Raw genomic sequence first — 21,032 nt, 5'->3', positions numbered from 1 at the left:
AGGCCTCTCCTCAGAAGAGGGCCCTGCCCACACTCCAGGATGGCGGCCAGGGATGCAGCAGGAAAGACGCCCCCGCTACCAGCCTCATCTATGGTTTCCAAGGACACACGTGTTTATGCATGCACACATGTACTCACGTACACATGTGTGTGCACATGTACACAAGACATGTGTGCACATGTGTTAATAGCATAGACATGCGGGCACAGTTGTGCACACGGATATTCATTCACACACAGATGCACACGGACCACTGTGAACATACATATACGTGCACATGCGCACACAGACACACAGGCACACACAAGCTTAGTGCAGCTTGGGATGTAGGCCTGGGCTGATGTGTGGTGTCTGAGAACGCACCTGCCTCATACCTGACTGTTTGTCCCCTCCCCTCTTACTGAGTGAGACAGAAAGTGAGAAAGCACCCCCTCCCAGGGTGGGGGGAGGGATGGGACTACTGCAATCCCTTCTCTATTCTCCTTTTGGGATTTTGGGCATACACGCACACATGCCTGGCATGTTTTTTGAGCCACCAGGCGGGGGACTTGAACCATGCAGTTGGCCACATGGGAGCCAGCCCTTTAACCATGACACCACCTGCCTGGCACCCCAGAGATTTTTTTGTCTTACCCCTTCCTGCACAGTCTTGGCTCCCAGATAGGCTGACTAACTTGTCCTGGCTTATTTGGGACTTTCTGGTTTCAGTACTGAAAGTCCCACTGCCTGAGAAACACCTCAGTCCCAGGCCAACCTGCCCTGGTCACCCTGCCCTAGGCCACAGATGGGCCCTGCGCGGGAGCATCCCTTCCAGCTCTCTGACAGACAAAGCCGTCCACCCTTGGGGGTGATTTCTCACTTTCCTTCCTAGTATCTCTCTGTCTTTCTGGCAAGTACATGCACTCTATGGCAAAAGTCTTAAAAAAAGAAAGAAGAAAGAAAGAAAGAAAGAAAGAAAGAAAGAAAGAGAGAGAGAAAGAAAGAGAGAAAGAAAAAGAAAGGAAGGAGAGAAAGAAAGAGAATGAAATAAAAAAAGAAAGAAAGAAAGAAAGAAAGAAAGAAAGAAAGAAAGAAAGAAAGGAGAAAGAAAGAGAGAAAGAAAAAGAAAGGAAGGAGAGAAAGAAAGAGAATGAAAGGAAGGAAGAAAAAGAAAGAAGAAAAGAAAATAGGCAATCAGGTGCTCAGGGCCAGCCCGGTAGCCTGGCAGTTAAGGCAGTCCCCTTGGCTGTGGTGTGATCCTGGTGCTGGTGACTGGAAAAACACATCTTGGGGGGCCAACAGGCGGCATCAGTGGTTAAGGCGCTGGACTCCCACATAGCTGATTGTAGTTTGAGTCCTGGACTTGGCAGTTTGCTTTCTCGCTTTCCTTCTCTCTCTCTCTCTCTTTCCTCTCTTTCTGTCTCTCTCTGGTCAAGTTAAAACAAATAAATTAATTAAATTAATAATTCTGTAAAACTATTTTAAAAAAAAGAAAAAAGAGGAAGAAGAAGAAGGGGCTGGTGGGTGGTGTGTTAAAGGTGCTGGACTCTGGACTCCCACATGGTCAACCTTGGTTCAGGTCCCGGACCTAGCGGCTTGCTTTCTCAATTTTCTTCTCTCTCTGGTGAGCATGTGTGCCCCATAGCAAACTTAAAATAATAATAATGCTAAATTAAAATAAATTTTCTTAAAAAGAAAAATAACCTTAGCATGTGTGAAACTCCAGATGGGATAGAGGAATGGAGGAGGAGGGATTGAGCGTGGCCATGCCCTGCGGGGGTGCCTTCTCCCCGTCTCTCTGTCTCTCTCAGGTGAGCACACATGCTGACTGCCAGCTGAAATTCAGAATAGGCTGCAGGGGCCCGACGGTGGCACAGAGGTGACGTGTGGTTCTCTGCGAGGCTGGCCTGCAGAGCTGATCCAGCTTCCGGAGACATCTCTGCGTACGCCGGCACACGCGTGCCCGTGGCCCAGGGCTGCCTGGGGCGAGGGGTAAATCGTGGCGTCAATACCCTGTTGACAGTGCAGTCTCTCTCTCTCTCTCATGGAGGAAATAAACTTTAAAACAACTTTTTTTTTTTCCCATAGGCGAGTGCACATACCCTGCACATTCCTCTGGGAAGACCTCCCTGAGAAGGTGACTGGGGTAGAGTCTGGGTGGTGGTGTGGGGCAGGAGCCCTGCAGACACCCAGGCAGAGGGGCAGCAGGCCTAGGTGTAGGGACAGCAGGGAGGCCATTAGGCTTCGGGGAGAGGAGAAAGGAGAAGACACTCAGATGGGGAAGGCTTCTGGGCCTTGAGAGACTTGGAGAGACCGTGCGGAGTGAGGTGGGAGCCATGGAGAGTTCGAGCAGAGGAGCAGCACATTCTGGCTGGGTCTCGCTGGCCGCCATGTTGGAGGAGATCTGGGTGGAGCAGAGAGACCACTTAAGAGGCTTTTGTAAAAGTCCAGGTGAGAGACGGTGACCCAGGCTGGTAGTGGCCAGAGAAGTGGGTAGATGCTGGATAAATTCTGGAGCTAGGCTGAAGGATTTCTGAGAGGCCGAGTGTAGGGTGGGGTGGGGGGGTGTTGTCCCCATGATGCTCGGGAGTTTGGTCCGAGCAGCTGAAAGGAAGGAGCCGCCTTTCGCTGAGTGGAGGAGGTGGGGGGTGGGGTAGAGCAAAGCCCAGTTTTAGGCAGACTCTGTCAGGTGGAGAGGTTGGGGAGGCTGGCGGGTACTGGCATCTTCAGGCTAGAGCTTTGAACAATTGCCCATTTTACAGGTGAGGAAGACGAGGCTCACACAAGCGAGGGGACACGCTTGTAGTTGGAGAACCAGGATGCGAACCAGGTCTCCCTGGTTGTCAAGCCTGTTCTCCTCCCACTGCCCTGTGCTATGGACATGGAGCTGTTGCCTATCCTGCCCTCTCTCTAACCCCATGCCCAGTGATGGGGCCGGGGAGGGAAGCCCATCTGTGCCCTGGCTGGCTTCCTGTCCCCAGGCTCTAGGTGGGGGGAGTGAGGGACTCACCAGGAAGTGGCATGGAGGGACAGAGCTGAGTGTCCTGAGGCACCAGCAGCTGTGAGCGCAGCCGGCCTGGCCCGAGGCAGTTATCCGGCCAGCTTTCGGTTAGCATCGATTGGCTTAGTGAGGAGCAGCTGGAAGGCTGGAGGCAGCAGGACAGGGACGAGGGAGCTCAACCCTGTGGGGGCTGCAAAGTCAGGACTGACCACATGGCTGACCTCTAAGCCTCAGAGAGCCCCATAGACCTGCCCGGGGGTTCGGGGGTGGTGAGCTCTGCTCAGGTGCCAGCAAGCTGGTGTGAGGAGTGGAGATCTCAGGGCCTGGGAGGGCCGGCCACCCCCGGCTGAGGCTCCCCCGTCCACCTGTGCAGTGTGAGCTGGGCAGAGCCCTGGATGCCCAGTTGTCTGGGCAAGGCCTGCTGTGCCCTGCTCGCCAGTGGCCTCGCCTGGGCACTTTCCTTCTGCGACCTGTCCCCTCCTCTGTGACTTGGCACTTCTCCCTCCACTGGGCTGTTGTGAGGGCTGCCTGTGAGGGACCTGCTGCACTGTTAGGGCTGGGTCCTCCTTGTTCCCTACCTCCTCTGGGGGCCGGGAAGCCGGAGGCCTGTACCATGCTAGCCACACGGGCCACCTGGCCTGGGCTGGGGCCTGGGCCCTGTAGGTACTGGTTCCAGTGGACATCTTTTGGTACAGCCTCCTCGAGGCTCATGCCAGAGCCTGAGAGAGGGGCAGGGTCAGACAGGACATTGCTCCCGCCTTCCCCGTTGCCTTTGCCCAGGCTGTGCCCTTTCCTTTTCCCCCACCCACCAGGTCTGCCCCCACGGGACTGTTCATAAACTCCTGGGACCGCCTGGCTTACTAGGTGAGGTGCCCGCTCTGCTCAGGCCGCTGCCCCCCTCCGCCCCCTCCCGCCCCAGCGGGGATTCCCTGCCCAACAGGAGTGCGTTTCGGGTTTGTAGGAAGGAGGACCTGAAACCACACCAGCGCTCAACGGTGCAGCCTCTGCTGGGAGCCGGGCTGCACACTGGGCGGTCCACATCTCTGTGAATCCCAAAGCCACCCGTGAGGCAGGGACCTTTCTTTCTTTTGGAGAATTTTTTGCTATAGGGCGCGTGCACTCGCCAGAAAGACAGAGAGGGACAGAGAGATAGAAAGTGAGAAATCATCCCCCAGGGGGGATGGCCACGCCGCAATCCCTTCTCCTCCATTCTCCTCTTGGGATCTTGGGCATGCACGCATACTCCTAGCATGAGTTTAAGCCACCGGGTCTGGGACTTGAACCATGGTCAACTACATGGGAGTCCAGCGACATAGCCATTACACCAACTGCTGGTCCCGAGGCAGGGACCTTTCTTATCCCCCTTCTCAGATTGACTACACCAGGAGGCTGAGGAACTGCCTATGTCATGCGGTTGGCTGGTGGCCAGTATTGGGGAGGCCTTCCTTGAGTGCCACCCCCTTCCCACACAAACACACCAGCATCTATTCTGGGCCCAGCTCCTGGCCACACTGCCTGGTTGGTGCTCCTCACTCCAGCTAGCAAGCTCTGAGCACCCACCTGGCTCTTCCCTGGGCCCTCACCACACTGGCACCGCGACACTCCGGGGCTCAGCGGCAAGGGTTGAATAGGAAGGAAGGAATGAGGCTGCCGAGAGGCTGATGAGCTCAGACGTGTGGGAGGCCAGGAGTAGCCCAGGCGTCTGCAGAGTCAGCAGAGCGTGTGCCCTTGGAAGACCAGCCTGAGAAAGGCGTGTGGGAGCCCCGCCTTGCCTTCTTGAGCCCCTCAGGCAGAGGGACCCCTACCCTACTCAGAGGGGACTGAGGAGGCTGGTGCAAGAGGCATGAAGGTCCTCCACTAAGCCCGATCCCTTCTAACTCACACCTTACAATGTACAGAAAGGGGCCAGCAGGTGGCGTGGCAGACTCCCACATAGTTGACCACGGTTGGAGTCCCAGACCGGGCAGTTTGAGAATCACACCGGGCACGTGTGTGTGCATGCCCCAAATCCCAGGAGAGTAGAGGAGAAGGGATTATGCTGGTTGATCCCTCCTGGGGTGATTTCTCACCTTCTCTCTCACTGTCTCTCTCTCTCTGTCTCACCAGTGGGCGCACGTGCCCTATGGCAAAAATCTTAAAAAAAGAAAATGCCCGGCAAAGGAATGCAGCTTCCAGTCATGGTGCCTGGCATCTGGGCAGAAACAGAGGGTGGCACGCAGCGCCCCCAGCCTCGGCTCCCACCAGCCTACTTCCCGAGGTGGCTTCCGTCGTACTCAGGCCTTCCTAAGGTAGTGACAGCCCCGCACCAGTCCCCATGGCCATGCCACCCCTGCCCCACCCCCAGACTCTGATATAAACAGCGTGTTCTTCCCTGAGGGATGCGAGCCGAGCCCTGTGCCAGGCCTTCCTGACCCACCTGTCCTGGGTGCCCCCTTCACCCCTCCCCTGCTACTCCACCCCTCTGACCTGCCAGGGCGTCCACATTTGCCAGTTTGGCTTTTTCCCCTGGGCTAGGCTTCTCCCCTGGTTTCCCTTGGGCCCCGCTGTCCCCTGGGAGGACCAGCTGCTCTGCATAAGGGGAGTGTGTCTCTCCTTGGGGCCACCTACTTCTCAGGGGCAATTTCAGAGCACTCCACCCTGGGGCCTGTGGAGACAGGCACAATAGTAGGTGGAGGAGGGCCGCCCCTTGCCGCACACTGCCCACCACACACGGTAGTTCTGTGGATCAGACGAGCGCGAGCAGAAGTGCTTTGTCAACTCCGGTAAGCTGTACAAATGTCGAGTGGTATTAGCGCTGAGCCTGCACCCCCCCACCCCCCTGCAGCGAGGGCTGTGCTGCTGCAGACCAAGGGAAGGGATGTCTTGTCTTTGCAAGATCCTGGGGGGCCAGGGCGTGAGGCTGCAGTCCTTCACCCCTTAGCTTCAGCCCAAGATGTGGCACAGGCTGCCCTGGGACCCCAGCCTGGGGTGGGGGACTACTCCCTGGGGGAAGTTCTGCAGATGCAGCCTTCCTGAAAGGAGGCAGTCTGGTGTGAGCTGAGACCAGACACAAGGGGTGTTGCTCTGAGGAAGTGCAGCCACTATGGGTTAGGCCTCCTCCAGGTCCTGGGTATGGGACCTTGGGGGGTGGGCAGGTTTGCTTCCCCCTGAGAGCTGGGACTGGCTGGAGGCCAGATTCAAGCGGTCTGGCCAGGGAGGGCTGGCATAGCCATCATCTCCTACATGCGTTACCGAGTGGGAAACTGAGGCCCTGGCCTGCCTGGTCTGCGGGCTGTGGTGGCTAGGGTGACTGAAGGTACTGCCGAGGCTGCATAGAGCATAGCCTGGCCCAGAAAGGGTCCTTGAAGCTGGGTTGCCACCACCACTGAGGTCATAATTGCTCTGAAATAGCAACTGAACCCAATTATGCAAAAAGCGAATTATGTGCGATGATTTTTATGTGTTGCAAATGTTTGGTCGAAGCCGGGTGATTACAGGGGGGGCGGGAAGCAGCTGCCACTCTCAGGGAGCCCATAACTCCCAACAGCTGGGAGCTGTCACTTATTTACAACACTTTCTGCCAGGAACAAGGGGATGGGAGTCGGTGAGGTCTGCTGGGGGCAGGCGGGATGAGGCTGGGAGAGAGTGGCCCAGAGGGTCGGGTCGTTCTTTCATCCGGCTTGCTCTGGGCACAGCTGACAGCAGGAAGACCCGGCTGAACTGCCCCCGGCGCCCCAGCTCTCCCAAGAGGCCTGGCTGAACAAGCCAGAAAAGAAGGGGCAGGAGGCCAATCAGGGCAGGGAGGAGATAGCTGTCTGGCCTCCCAGAGTGGGGGTCTGTAGTCCTGGAGCCTGACTCCCCCGACCCTGGCGCGCCTGCCTGGCCGCCTGGGGCAGTGCGACCAGGGGAAAAGGCAGGTAATGACAATCGTCCATAATGAGGCTGCTCCGATAATGAGCGTGGGGCTATTATCCGACCACAGGCTGGACACATCCGAAAATAAATTATTGTAAGGATCCATTAACGAATGCCTAATTAATGCCCAATTAGAGGGAAGCTACAGAGGAAATGCTCAGGACAGTCGAGACACAAGGCCGGGTTTTGCAGCCAGAGCCTGGGATCTGGAGCGAGGGGAGGGGCCAGAAGGTGGTTGGGGTGGGGGTAGCATCTGTCTGGCAGCTTCTTGGGTCCCAGAGCCCAGCCCTGGTGCCAGCCCCAGTCCTCACATACATGTGCCTTCTCAGTATATCTGCCTACTTCTGCAAGAGAGAACTATTTACTATCTATATTTTAGAAATGAGGAAACTGAGGCACAGAGAGGGTGTCTCATACTTGAGAATGTGGAGTCATTGTCAATGAGGTATTTTTTGAAGTGAACTTTGGTGTCCTACATGCATGTTTTGCCTATTTGGGATAATTTAGGTAAAACAGTTCAAGAATCCAGACAGGGTTGGGGCAGCCAGTGGCATGGTGGTTAAGGTTTCTGTGTCCCATATGGCTCAGTGCACAATTCAAGTCTCAGACCTAGCCGCTTGAAAAACACCTGTGGCATGTGTGCGTGAATGCCCAAAATCCTGAGAAAAGAATGGAGGGATTATGGTGTGGTCACCCCCACTAGAGGGTGCTTTCTCTCTCTCTGACAGGTACATGCTCCCTATGGCAAATTTTTAAAAATTAAAAACTCTGGGGCCAGCAGGTGGCGTGGTGGTTATAGCGCCGGACTCCACATGGTAAACCATGGTTCAAGTCCCAGACCCAGTGGCTTGAAACTCATACTGGTCATGTGTGTGTGCATGCCCAAAATACAAAGAGGAGAATGGAGGAGAAGAGATTGTGGTGTGACCATGTTTTGTTTTTTTTTTTTTTTTTTTTTTTTTTTTTTTTTTTTTTTGAGAGATTTTCGCTATAGGGCGTTTGCGCTCACCAGACAGACAGAGAGAGACATAGAGACAGAAAGCAAGAAATCACCCCCCAGGGGGGATGGTCACGCTGCAATCCCTTCTCCTCCATTCTCCTCACGGGATCTTGGGGACGCACGCACACGCGCCCGGCGTGAGTTTTAAGCCACCGGGTCCAGGACGCGAACCGCAGTTGACTACGTGGGAGTCCAGCAACATAGCCATTATGCTAACTGCTGGTTCCTGCTTTCTGTCTTTCTGTCTCTCTCTGTCTCTCCAGCAAGAGCATGCACCCTACAGCAAAAATCTCTCAAAAAATAAATAATCCATATGAGGTATTTACTTTGTTAAGGCAAGAGGTGGCACCACTATCCATTAGCACAGACATCCGTGAGTGGGGGCCCCACCTGGGTTGGGATGGCAAAGCCTGAGGGGCTGGAGCTAAGGATTTAGGGCGGGGCTAAGGAAGTAGGGAAGTGATCAGAGCCTTCATCCCAACTCACTTCCCAGCCCAGGATGGGGATAAAATTCCCATAGAACATGGGCCTGCATGTAGTGTGGTGCTTAAGGCGCTGGACTCCCCCATGGCCAGCCACAGTTTGAGTCCTAGCCCAGGATGGGGATAAAATTCCCATAGAACATGGGCCTGCATGTAGTGTGGTGCTTAAGGCGCTGGACTCCCACATGGCCAGCCACAGTTTGAGTCCTGAACTTGGTGGCTTGCTTTCTAACTTTCCCTTTCTCTCTCTCTGTCTCTCTCGGTCAAATTAAAAATAATAATAAAATGAAATATTTTTTAAAAAAAATATTCCTATAGAAAGAGAGAGAGGTGTCTAGTCCTAGATGGGGTCAAGGCCTGGTTCCTGACCCCTGTCTTCTTTCCGTCATGGGCCAGACTCTCTGGAGTGTCAGTCTCCACCCTTCCTGTCTGTCTCCCACCTCCCAGGGCAGCCCCTGACCTGGCTCTGCTCTGTCTCCTCCAGGGTGCTGTGTGGAATTGCTGCTGCTGCTGCTGGCCGGGGAGCTGCCCCTGGGCGACGGCTGCCCGCGGGACTGCGTGTGCTACCCGGCACCCATGACGGTCAGCTGCCAGGCGCACAACTTCGCCGCCATCCCCGAGGGCATCCCCGAGGACAGCGAGCGCATCTTTCTGCAGAACAACCGAATCACCGTCCTCCAGCAGGGCCACTTCAGCCCTGCCATGGTCACCCTGTGGATCTACTCCAACAACATCACCTACATCGACCCCAACACCTTCGAGGGCTTCGTGCACCTGGAGGAGCTGGACCTCGGCGACAACCGGCAGCTGCGGACGCTGGCACCCGAGACCTTCCAGGGCCTGGTGAAGCTTCACGCCCTCTACCTCTACAAGTGCGGGCTCAGCGCCTTGCCCGCAGGCATCTTTGGGGGCCTGCACAGCCTGCAGTACCTCTACCTGCAGGACAACCACATCGAGTACCTCCAGGACGACATCTTTGTGGACCTCGTCAACCTCAGCCACCTGTTCCTCCATGGTAACAAGCTGTGGAGCCTGGGCCAGGACACCTTCCGGGGACTGGTGAACCTGGACCGCCTGCTGCTCCACGAGAACCAGCTGCAGTGGGTCCACCACAAGGCTTTCCATGACCTCCGCAGGCTGACCACCCTCTTTCTCTTCAACAACAGCCTCTCCGAGCTGCAGGGCGACTGCCTGGCCCCTCTGGGGGCCCTGGAGTTCCTCCGCCTCAATGGGAACGCCTGGGACTGTGGCTGCCGGGCCTACTCGCTATGGGAATGGCTGCGGAAGTTCCGAGGCTCCAGCTCCGCAGTCCCCTGCGTGTCCCCCCAGCTGCGGCACGGCCAAGACCTGAAGCTGCTGAGGGCTGAGGACTTCCGGAACTGCTCGGGGCCAGCATCCCCGCACCAAATCAAGTCGCACACGCTCACCACCACCGACAGGGCTGCTCGCAAGGAGCACCACGGCTCTGCCAGGGACAAGGGCCACCCCCACGGCCATCTGCCTGGCTCCCGGCCAGGCTACAGGAAGCCAGGCAAGAACTGCACCAGCCACAGGAACCGCAACCACATCTCTAAGGCGGGCACCGGGAAACAGGCCCACGAGCTGCAGGACTATGCCCCCGACTACCAGCACAAGTTCAGCTTTGACATGATGCCCACGGCCCGGCCCAAGAGGAAGGGCAAGTGTGCCCGCAGGACCCCCATCCGTGCCCCCAGTGGGGTGCAGCAGGCCTCCTCGGGCAGTTCTCTGGGGGCCACGCTCCTGGCCTGGATACTGGGGCTGGCGGTCACTCTCCGCTGAGGACTCAGGGTGCCAGCACCCAGCACTGCCACGTATCCACCAAGGAACAGAATTTCTTTTCTTCTTTTTTTACAAGCAGAGGATCCGCTGGGTTTCAGGAAAAGGCTGATAGAGGCTTCGGCTGCTGTCTGGACCCTGCCCGGTGGATTATAAACCCAAAGTGTACAGCCCTAGGCAGGAGGGGATTAGTGCGTCTCCCCCAGCTGTCCCAGCCAGCCCCTGCCGAGCTCCCTCTGACAGCGTGCCTGCAGCAAGGTGGTAAAAAGGCACGCAGCAAATCAGTCCTTCCTTAGCAGCAATGGGACCATTGCCTCTTACGGGAGCTGAGCTCTGCGGAATCTTGACCGTTTGGGAAGGTCTGAAGGGTCCTGCCATGCCTGGAGGAGGCAGGACTTGAAGAAGAACAATCAGCCTTGTCCAAGAGGCCAGGTTGACCAGCAGTCTGGGAGCCTATGAGCAGGTGGCACCTTGGCTCTTACCTGAGGCCACTTCCTCTACCTGTCCTGAATTCAACCCTATGCTACCTTCAGTCCCTCCTTCGAGGGCCATGCCTCTCATTCCTGATGTCTCAGGCAGCCCTGGTAGACCCAGGCCCTACGACTGAGGTGCAAGAACCAGTTACCAAAGGAAGATCATTAGAGGCTGAAACTTAGAATTTCATGATGTGCAATGAGGTTCTCACAGAAGGTGCAGTTTTATAACCATGTCCACTTATATATATACACACTCTACATATATATATATAAAAACAAATGCACAGGCCCCCCCACCCACTCCATTACCAAACTGTATGTCTTATCATGTTTATAAACTCTATGAAAGACTATCTCTGCTGAACTAAGGATTGTACTGGTGATTTCTAGCAAGAAAAAAAAAAAAAGGTATAGAATTTTTGTCTAGAATCCCAACCTGGCAACAATAGTCCCCATGTAACCTGGGCTTGCCAGGGGCCTGGGGCAGTGTCAGTGGGGAGGGTTGGGGAGAAAGGAAGGCAACAAGAACCACTTCAGGGGACCAATATTCCTAGATATTAAAGATCACCTTGTTTTTATATGCAACACAAGCCTGTCTGTCACCCTAGGCACCCCGTCACCCTGACTGCAATAGCTGTTGGCGTCAGGGTGAGACCTGAGAGGCGGCCTGTTGGATGTCAGGCAGTGAGACCCTGGGAGTGGGCTAGGTGAAGGGAAGGGAGGGACTCTGGGGGTTTTAAGCCAGCAGGTGAGGCAGCACCCACAGTGTTAGTCCGATGGGTCGGACAGTGTTGTCAGCCTAGTGTTTGACCAGCGGCCGTCTGGACAGGCCAGGAAGACTGGTGTGAGCCCAAGCCTCTGGCCTGACTCAGCTGCTGATGTTTCTTCAAGGCCCTTTGGTGACAGCGTGGCAAGGGCCTTGTGTGGGATGGCAGGAGAAAAGCGTCAGGGGACCTTAGCAGACGGGGAAAGAGGAGGGCGTTTCAAGAACCATCTCAGGCACTTCTGAATGACAGAGGCCCCATCTTTCTGGCCCATCTGGAGATGCCCGGGGACAGGCAGAGGTCATAGGGCAGACTCAGGGGCCAGGAGCAGGGACAGGCAGCACACAGGGAATGGAGCAGGCAAGCTGGCAGGGACTCGCCTGTTAGCCACGCTGCTGGCCAGGGGCCAAGGAGGGTACAGTCTCCCTTGCGCTTTGCACAAACATGAATTCCCCACCAGAGAGGATTTGCGTGAGGAGCAAGAAACACTGAATCCAATTAAGAGAGAAAATAATAATAAAAATTCTCTTGGACCAGAACCCTGTTTTTCATTTCCTAACCCCGCATTCTTGATGGGGTGGCAGAGCCTGGGCTTTTGTGGGGTGGGCGTGCCTGGCCAGGCATAGCTCTGAGAACATAAGCACATTTGTTGGCGGGAGGCGCCATCGGGGTCGGGGGCATGCTGACTCACAGGGACACACGAGAGCATGAACGCACACGCACGCGTGCACACGCCTGTTCTCTGTTCTGTGGCCCTTCCCTCTCATGCACAGAGCGTGACTCACTTCCCCCTTTCTGGCTGCACTGGGTCAGCACTGTCTCTGTCTCCCCGAATCAGGCTGGTCCCGTTATCTTTCTAGGCCTGTTCCCAAGAGCCTCAGCAGCAGCTGCTGTGCTATTGACTCTCAGGGGGCTGGGGTGGCATGAAATGAACAGCCAGTTCCTGGGGCTCAGGGGGGTTTTCCAGGAGGCTGGGGACTGACCCACACAGCAGTGGGTGGGGACTGGGGCTGCGCCCGCCTCTCTGGCTTCAGAAACAGGCGAGTGTTCCCTAGACAGAGGGAGGAGGCTGTTTGCAGGCCTGGCTGGACAAATCCTCCTTAGTACAAGGCGTGAACACTCACTAAAGGGAGCCCAGTGATGGCAGAGCAAATAATCTTCAGCCTGCAGTTGCTCCCAGTGGGCTGCCTGCTCTGACCCAGGCCGGTGCCAGGGCCTGGCTGTCCCCGAGAACCCGAAGATGTTGTTACATTGTTGATTTCATTTCCAACTGCAGACAGCAAAGCCCTCAGTGGGAAAATCAAGAGTCTAAGCACTTTATTAAATTTTTTTAAAAAGACTTAGTAAGACTGCAGCATGGGCTGGAACCATCAGGAGGAGAAATGCTAATGTTTGTAAATGGTCTCCTCTGCCGAGCACAGCAGTCTGGCTGCCCACCGCTATCGGAGGAGGGCAGTGGGGCCCAGAACGCCAGGTGTATTTTTAGTAACTTTCTCCTCTAAGAGAGAGGGGCTGAGGGCAGCTCAGCTGTGGGTGACATCACCTGTCACTCAGCAGTACGCAGTTGCAGTGACACCACTGCCCCAAACATCAAAGCCAGCTAGCTGACACTTGAGGGACTAAGCTAGGCCTTTCGACCCACCAGACCAGTGACCCCTCTGAGTTGTCCAAGGCAGAGAGATGCCATTCTTGTTCTGTCCCCAGGGACAGAGGCTCTTTCTCTTTTGTTCCCAAGGAGGCCCACCCCTGCCATCTTTGCTCAGCACTGTCTCTGAGCCCCAGGAGAGAATGTCTCTTCTCTCTTCCTTCCCCGCTATGACAGATTCCTCCACTCTGGGCTGACAGCAGGAGCTGGGTGGCCGCTGGCAGTCGTAGGGTCTCTTTACATTTGCTCTTCCCAGGACACCAGGGCTTGGCTAGCTCCCTGTGGTTCATCCGACTAACACTGACTGGCATGGGCCAGCCATTGTCCAGGCTCTGGAGACACCACAGTGGGCAGCCGTGGCTCCCTGCAGGACGTGGAGACACTCCTCAACTGGTATGGGATTGCTGCCTTTGTTAACACCTCTCACTCCCTAGCCATGAGGAGCTCAGCCAGGGTGGGGGAGTCAGAGAGTGCTTCCAGGAAGAGGTGACACTGGTGGGTCTCAGAGCACATGGAGCTGGCCAGAGAAGGGTGTGAGAGTATTCCAAGCAGCGGGCTGGAGCTGCAATAGCACCACATTTGGGGTATCTGTAGACAACTGTGAGTGGAAGGCCAGGAGCCCTGTGTTCAGAGGCATGAGAGACAAACCTGGCAAGGGGAGGCCCAGAGGAACCCCTACCCCCAGGGTGGAGGGAACGTGTGGCTCCCCGACTCCGGTCTCCTTCCCACCTGCCCCCAGCCTCTCCACGCTGAGCACGTGGTCCCCACCCGTGGCACCCTTGCCGATGTTCCTCAACAGTGGGTTTCATCGTCGCAATTTGCCTCTTGTCTCAGCCAGATCCTCCCCTTGTGCCGGCAAGCTGGAGCGCTCTCTGGAACTCTGCCTGGGCTGCCGTCCCATTCCCAGACACCTGCTGCTTCCAAGCTTGGAAAGCATTCTCCCCGTCATTCTGTCTCTGTGCCTGCACCTCCTGCACTCCCATACACAAGCCCCGCCATCGGGCCCCCTCCTCTCCTCCCCAGACACCCCCTGTCCACCCTGCATATGCACCCCTCTGATCGTTGGCAATCCCCAGAACCCCACTTCCCCAAATCGTACCTCTCCCCCTTTCCTCTCCTGCTGGGCTGTTCATTACCAGGGAGCCAAGAATCCCATTCAGCAAATGTTTACTGTCACCTGCCTAATGTCCCAGCACTCCTCCAGCACTGAGGTGGGGCTCCAGAAAGGACTCAGAAGTCTGAGGAAGTTGGAGAGAGCCAGGCAGGCCTCCTGGAGGAGGTACTGTAAAACCAGACCCAGAGAAGCTGAGTTTTGGGGAAGCTCCCAGGGGCCCTCGTATTCATACCAAGGCCTCAGGTTGCCCCTGCCAGATCCCACCTCCAGGCCACCGGGGGCTCGGCCCCCCTGAGGCCCTACCCACAGTCACCTGGAGGAATCAGCCTTTCTCTGTGTGCATCCTTTGGTGGAAGAGGGATGAGTGCCCAGTTTTAAGTGTATTTATTTCTTCAATGAGAGAGAGACAGACAGAGACAGGAACCCTAACAGAGTTCTCAGCTGTGAGCTACCCAAGTGTTAGCCAGCCTGCACGGGGCGGTCCCGGGTTGTGAACCTAGGGCCCAGCGTGGCCCACTTGCGTTACCGTCGCGCCACTGCTTGGCCTGCAAGTGTGTATTTTGTCAGGTCCTATTTTGAAGCCCCCCTCCCCGACACGCCTGTGGTCCTACTCTGGTTCATCTCCCCCCCCAGCCTGGCTCCCTAGCCTCTAAGTAGGAGGTGAGCCTGCCAGCCAGCCAGCACTCCATCCTGTGTCACCAACCCCCACGATCGCACGTAATGGGCCAATTTTCTTTTACCTTCTGTCGACTTGGAAAATATCTCAAGAACCTTTGTGTGTTAAAATATCCTTTACAATTCCATGCTCGGTATCTCTTTCTGCTCTTCTAATTGTCCCTTTTAACTCACTGAGCTTTGGGGATAAATCTTCCCGTCTCCCCCTTTCTGGGCTGTTAATAAATACGAGCTTTAAAATATATAGACATAAACATCTCCTGTTGGTTAAATAACTCGCAGCACAATCAAAAAGCCAGGAAAAAGGAGAGGCCTGGCCTCGTGGTGAAGCCCACCCACCTGTGCTCTCTCACTCGCACCGAGCCCCTCCCGTGTCTAAGGGCTGGGGATGCGGGGTGGGGGCTTACGGCCATGAAAAGCGAATGCTGGAGGAGGAAGCAGGGACGCCCCCGGGGAGAGAGAGAAGAGAGGGAAGTTTCCTGGTGCCCTGTGGGTAGGGCTTCCTCCACGTGCCACGAGTGAGGGGTGAGGACAAAGGAGTCCCTAGTGCTGGGAGCCGTGGCTAATTTAAGTGGCATTTCAGGGGGCTGGCCCACAAGGCCCTTGCCTCAAAAAAAGTGGGTCAGCCCCGTCCGACACACCAGGCTGCACGTGAGCCCCGGCCCCCATCTCAGCTCTCGTTTCTCATTAGAGCCCTTCGTTTCTAAGCACCGGAGGGCGGGGAGGGCTGTGCCTTTGTGTCACCGGTTTCCGTGTGGCAGCCTGCACACTAATGGCGTGCCTGAACGGCAGAATTTGACATTGCTGCTGTGAAGTGTACTGGGGTCACAGTGCTTTCCAAATTGGCTGAGGCTCCACGCCACCCCTCCTCCTGGCCCAGGCATCTCCGAGCCCCTGCCAGTCCCAGCTTCTGGGCTCCCTCGAGGGCCTCGGGAAAGAGAGGAAGCGAGAAATGGATTAAACTCCTCAATCTCTCTAAGTGCCATTTCCCAGGAGGCCAGCTCCAAGGAAGAAGGAAACGCCCCTGCTCAGGACCTAAACAGGTAGGAGGCCTCAGAGGCTGCGGGCGCCACACCTCCGCACCCCACCGCGCAGGGACAGTCACAGGCAGGACAGTGAAACCCTCAGAGTGACAGCATGCAGGAGGCCATTCACCGCTCCAGCCAGAGAGAACGCCAGGGACTTGCCCAGCGACGAGAGGCCGCGGAGAAGCCCACGGAGGAAACTGGTGAGGGCGGGATGGGCAGGGGACGGTGGTCTCCGAGCAGGACCCCAAAGGGCACATGCGTGCAGTCCACGCGGAGAGAGAAGCGTGAAGCGTCAGAGACAGGAGTGACACAGACAGGCAGAAGGGAGCAATAGAAAGGGGCATTTCGTAAAGGCACGTGAGCGTGTACATGTACACACTCGCACACCCACACACATGCACCACTCAGGCACGGCGTCCTGTCACTCTCCCTCACACAGCCAAGCGTGGGACATTCACGTAGCCAACAGCTCTGACCCAACAGCAGCCCATGCCTGAGCGCCTCCCTCAGCCCTCTCCTCACCTGCCCAGACACCCCTTTGCCCCCTCTACGTGCACCCCCTCTGACTGGTCATCACAATCTCCAGAACCCCACTCCCCCAAACTTATCTCCCCATCGAGGCCCGGCCAGGCCCTGGGATGCCCCGTGTGCAGGAGGGATGTACCCAGGCAGCTTACAGTCCCGCGGAGGAGACGGGCAGAAAACTGAGGCTCCCCTCACTTGACGGCAAGGGTGAGGGCAAAGGGGCCTGTCATGCAGATGCCGCTCAGAGAGAGTGAAGGGCGGGGGCTGAGTCAAGGACACAGGTGTTTGTGGGAGGAGGGGGCAGTTCTGGTCCGAGTCCTGAGCTATGGGGTTTCCCACTGAGCCTTGGCCCTGACCCCCCAAGGCACCGGGACAGCTGGGAGCTCTTTGTCCCACTACCCGTTGCCTGTTCAGCGTCACGCTTGGAGGATCCCCAGGCTGCTTGGGCGACATTGGCATTCTCTCCGTATGAGAGGCCACTGGGGTCTCCCAGGTGTTTTTCTTATTTATCCCAGATCAGAGCCTCAGAGGCCCTGAGGTCCCTGACCCCGCATGCCGCCTGCCACTGGGAGAGTCTCTCAGTTTTATCTGTGACATTTAAAGTGCCACTGAGCGTCTGGCACTTTGCAAGTCTGAGGTACAGGCTCTTCTGAATTTCCACACCTGCCTCCTCTGCGGAGCCTCCCCCAGGCTAGTCTCCTTGTCTGTGCCCCTGTTGGCTGTGACCAGAGCCCGTCAGAAAAGAGGCTCAGGGACCAGCAGTTAGGGTAATGGCTATGTCACTGGACTCCTACGTAGTCGACCACAGTTCGAGTCCCGGACCCGGTGGTTTAAACTCACGCCGGGCGCGTGTGCGTGCGTGCCCAAGATCCCGAGAGGAGAATGGAGGAGAAGGGATTGAGGCGTGGCCACCCCCCCTGGGGGATGATTTCTCGCTTTCTGTCTCTCTGTCTCTCTCTGTCTTTCTGGCGAGCACACGCGCCCTATAGCAAAAACCTCTCCCAAAAAAAAGAAAAGAGGCTCAGGCCAGTAAGGCTCTGGATCCCACATGATTGTGCAGTTTGAGTCCTGGACCCGCTGCTCGAAAGACACACCAGGCAGCTTAAAAGACACACAAGGCACGTGTGTGTGTGCCCAAAATCCCGAGAGGAGAATGAAGGAGTAGGGATTCCAGTATGGCCATCCCCCTGGGGAGTGATTTCTCATTTTTCCTCGCTCTGTGTCTCTCCAGTGAGTGCACGTGCCCTGTGCAAAAATGTATTCAAAAGAAAGAAAGAAAGAAAAAGAAGCTTGGGACTGGCAGGTGGCATGGTGACTAAGGTGCTGTACTACCAAGGGTCACCCACGGTTCAAGTTCCAGACCTGGCGGCTTGCTTTCTCACCTTCCTTCTCTATCTCTCTCTGTCACTCTCTGGTCAAATAAATAATAATAATAAATTAAATAACAATTCTTAAAAAAGAAAAGAGGCTCAAACCCAACTGGAATAGGTCCCACTTTGCATGATGCCCGTGGAGGGGTGGCCAGGCATAGGCTGGGCATTCGGGCTGTACTGTCCCAGCTGCAGGCTGCCAGGGCAGCTGCTGCAAACTCTAAGCCCACAGGCCACTCCCCAGCCCTGAACATGTTCTACTGCTCTTGCCCCGGCTCCTCCCAAGCCCCTGCGGGAGAATGCCCCTGCGGGAGAATGCCCCTGCGGCCTCACAAGCGATACACGGGGCAGGAAGCGTGGAGATGTCTCTCTGCAATCACTCCTATGTGGTCCTAGCTCCTAACGCCCGAGACCCACCCCGAGCTGGTTTCAGGCTCCCAGAGGCCACTGCTAGCAGCTGGCGCCTCTGGCTCACTCCCCCTTTGGCCTTCCCAGTCCGAGAGGGCTTCATGTCCCAGAGTCGCTGACCCACTTCAGCCCTGAGACAGGCTCCAGCCAGGCCATGGCCCTACTTTCTTGCAGATCTTTCCTCCTCATCCATTTCCTTTTCCAAGGCCAGTGGCAAGTTAAATGGAAAAAGCAACTTAGAGTTGGATAGTGTTTTAGGTCTTTAAAGCCTCCTCAAAGACATGGCCTTCTAATAAACTTAGATGCGTCCCCTCTGGGGAGATTTGATTATAATCCCCACTTCACAGATTTTTAAAAAATGAACCTCCTAGTTATTTAAGCCTATACCTCTGAGTCCAAGACAGGTGGTCCTCCCCAGTACAGCCCGGCCCTTCTTTCCCCAAGTGGGAGGAGTCCAAGCACTTTGGGCGGTCCCAAATCCCATCCCATGTGGCCCATGGCAAAAAGGGGACCATTCCGGAGGCCCAGCTGTTCCACCCCAAGGAATGTTCAGCCTAGCAGAGTTGATTTTCAAAAGCTTTGGAGAGAAAGAGTTCTTTTTCTGCTTTTCCTAGGGGTTCTGTCTGCTGTCCTGACGCCTCTAACTTTTCCAAACCAGGACACCATGATTGCCAGTCCCAAAGTAATTGGCAAAGGGATCAGCAGATGGCCAAGTGGTTAAGATGCTGAACTCCTATATGGTTGACTACTGTTCAAGTCCTGGACCTGGCCGCTTGAACTCACGCCGGGCGTGTGTGTGCGTGTGTGCCCAAAATTCCAAAAGGAGAATGGAGGAGAAGGGACTATGGTGTGGCATTCCCTGGAGGGTGACTTCTTGCTTTCTGACTCTCTGTCTCTTTGGTGAGTGCACATACCCTATGGTAAAAATCTCTAAAAAAAAATTAGTTTCCTATTTCAAATTATCTAATAGTAAATTGACTTAAGAAATGAATAGGAGGGGGCTAGCAGATGGCGTGGTAGTTGAGGGCACTGGACTCCTACGTGGTCAACTGTGGTTTCAGTCCCAGACCTATGGGTTTACATTCTCTCTCTCTCTCTCTCTCTCTCCTCTCTCTCTCTCCTTCCCTGGTCAAATTAAGATAAATACATAAATAAATAGATAAAGTAAAATAAAATATTCTTTAAAAAATGAATAGATGGGGCCAGCAGTTGGCATGTTGGTTAAGGGCACTGGACTCCCAGATGGCTGACCATGGTTCGAGTCCCAGCTCTGGTGGCTTGCTTTCTCACTTTCTCTCTCTCTCTCTCTCTCCCACTTTCTCCTTCTATGATCAAATTTAAATAAAAATAAATAAAGTTAAATAAAATAATTCTAAAAAAAAAAGGTTTTGCCGTAGGGTCCACTTGCTGGGGTGAGACAGAGACAGAGATAGTGAGAGGGAAAATGAGAAATCCACAGGGGAATGACTGAGCCACAATCCTTTCTCCTCCATTCTCCTCCAGGGATGTTGGGCACATATGCACACGTGCCTGGCATGAGTTTCAAGCCACTGGGTCCAGGTCAAACTCAAACCATGGTCAGCCATGTGGGAGTCCAGTGACACAACTGCTGCATCACGTGCCAGTCCCTAAACAACTTTGATATAGAAAAATAAAGCTTCCAGCAGGGACAAATACAATTGGATATTTTTGGATAAAACATTAAGTTTTTTTTTTAATTAGGATTTTAAATGTTATTTTGTCACTGGACTGAGAAACAAATGATGAGGAATGTTTGCCCACATTCCAGGATTTTAACTAGGGTCCTCCACAAAGACTGGAGGGATGAAGAGGATTTGATGCAAGGCTTTCTGGAAATGTGCAGGTTTCTAGAGAATTTTCATCAGATCCTGGAGAAGGTTAAGAACCCCTGATCCACAACCCAAGGCTCAGGTGCTGTGGCACAAGTGAGAAAGCACTGCTGCGAGGGGGCTTCACATGGGAGGCCCAGGTTGGGTTCCTGGTCCAACCTGAACCACACCTGTGGTCCTAGCTAACTGGGAGAATGGGTCAGGAAAACTCGTCAATTAAGCCTTCAGCTAAGCCCGGACATTGCCATACTTCCCCACCCTGAACCATAGGTGGAGTTCGTTCTCCTCCTGGAGTAACCAATGGTGGGCTGTAGGGGCAAAACCGGCTTAATGAGGGAACCACCAGTTAGCGCAATGGCTATGTCGCTGGACTCCCACGTAATCGACTGTGGTTCATGTCCCGGGCCCGGAGGAGAAGGGATTGCGGTGTGTGATTTCTCACTTTCTGTCTCTCTGTCTCTCTCTCTGCTCCTCTGGAGAGTGCATGTGCCCTATTGCAAAAACCTCTCCCCCCCCCCAAAAAAAAAAAAAAGAAGACAGCCTCAGAATCTTCACCTAGACCCTCTGCTTCCTTGTACCAACTACCAACAGCTGTGGGAACCGGCGGGCACACACAGCTCCCCGGAATTGTGGGTTCCAGAGGCTGGTCTGGAGACAAGGGGCGTCTCCGAGATTTTACCCATTTGCAGTGAAACATGAGCATGAGCGAGCTTTTCATTATGCTAAGCGTAGTTGGCCTAAAGCTGATCCTTTATTTCGAAATCCTGTCCTTTGTTTGGTGGAGGGAAGGGGTGTTCTACATTTTCTGTCTTTTCTTTATTCATGATAGGGTGTGCGTGTGCACGTGAAGGAGAGCGAGCGATAGGAATACCCTCTATAGGGTCTGTTCGCACCGCAATCCCCCTCCTGTCTCCACCCTGTCGGATCCCAGGCACTCACTCAGTTGCAAGCTGCCGGCTGGGTTTCAGGCTGCTGAGTGAGGATTTGAACCGCGATCACCATGTGGGTCCACTTCTCTTGAGCA

At 55.2% G+C, this 21,032-nt stretch overlaps 1 protein-coding gene across 1 annotated transcript; it reads left to right on the top strand.

Moving 5' to 3' along the window:
- The first annotated feature begins 2,369 nt into the window (after positions 1-2,369).
- Positions 2,370-11,038, top strand: RTN4RL1 (reticulon 4 receptor like 1). Its single transcript, XM_014583823.1, has 2 exons — positions 2,370-2,430; positions 8,841-11,038. The coding sequence occupies exons 1-2, from the start codon at positions 2,370-2,372 to the stop codon at positions 10,154-10,156; spliced, it is 1,377 nt and encodes a 458-aa protein (XP_014439309.1). The 3' UTR covers positions 10,157-11,038.
- The last annotated feature ends 9,994 nt before the right edge of the window (positions 11,039-21,032 follow it).

This window comes from Tupaia chinensis, unplaced genomic scaffold, assembly GCF_000334495.1.
Source record: "Tupaia chinensis unplaced genomic scaffold, TupChi_1.0 Scaffold144899_1, whole genome shotgun sequence".
Taxonomy (NCBI): Eukaryota; Metazoa; Chordata; class Mammalia; order Scandentia; family Tupaiidae; genus Tupaia; species Tupaia belangeri.
This window is presented reverse-complemented; position numbering and strand designations above follow the sequence as displayed.

Bases quoted from the DNA above. Each gene is read 5' to 3' on its own strand.
- RTN4RL1 (XM_014583823.1), top strand. From the start codon at position 2,370: ATGTTGGAGGAGATCTGGGTGGAGCAGAGAGACCACTTAAGAGGCTTT. The intron at 2,431-8,840 runs GTGAGAGACGGT...TGTCTCCTCCAG, and splicing joins AGGCTTTTGTAAAAGTCCAG to GGTGCTGTGTGGAATTGCTG.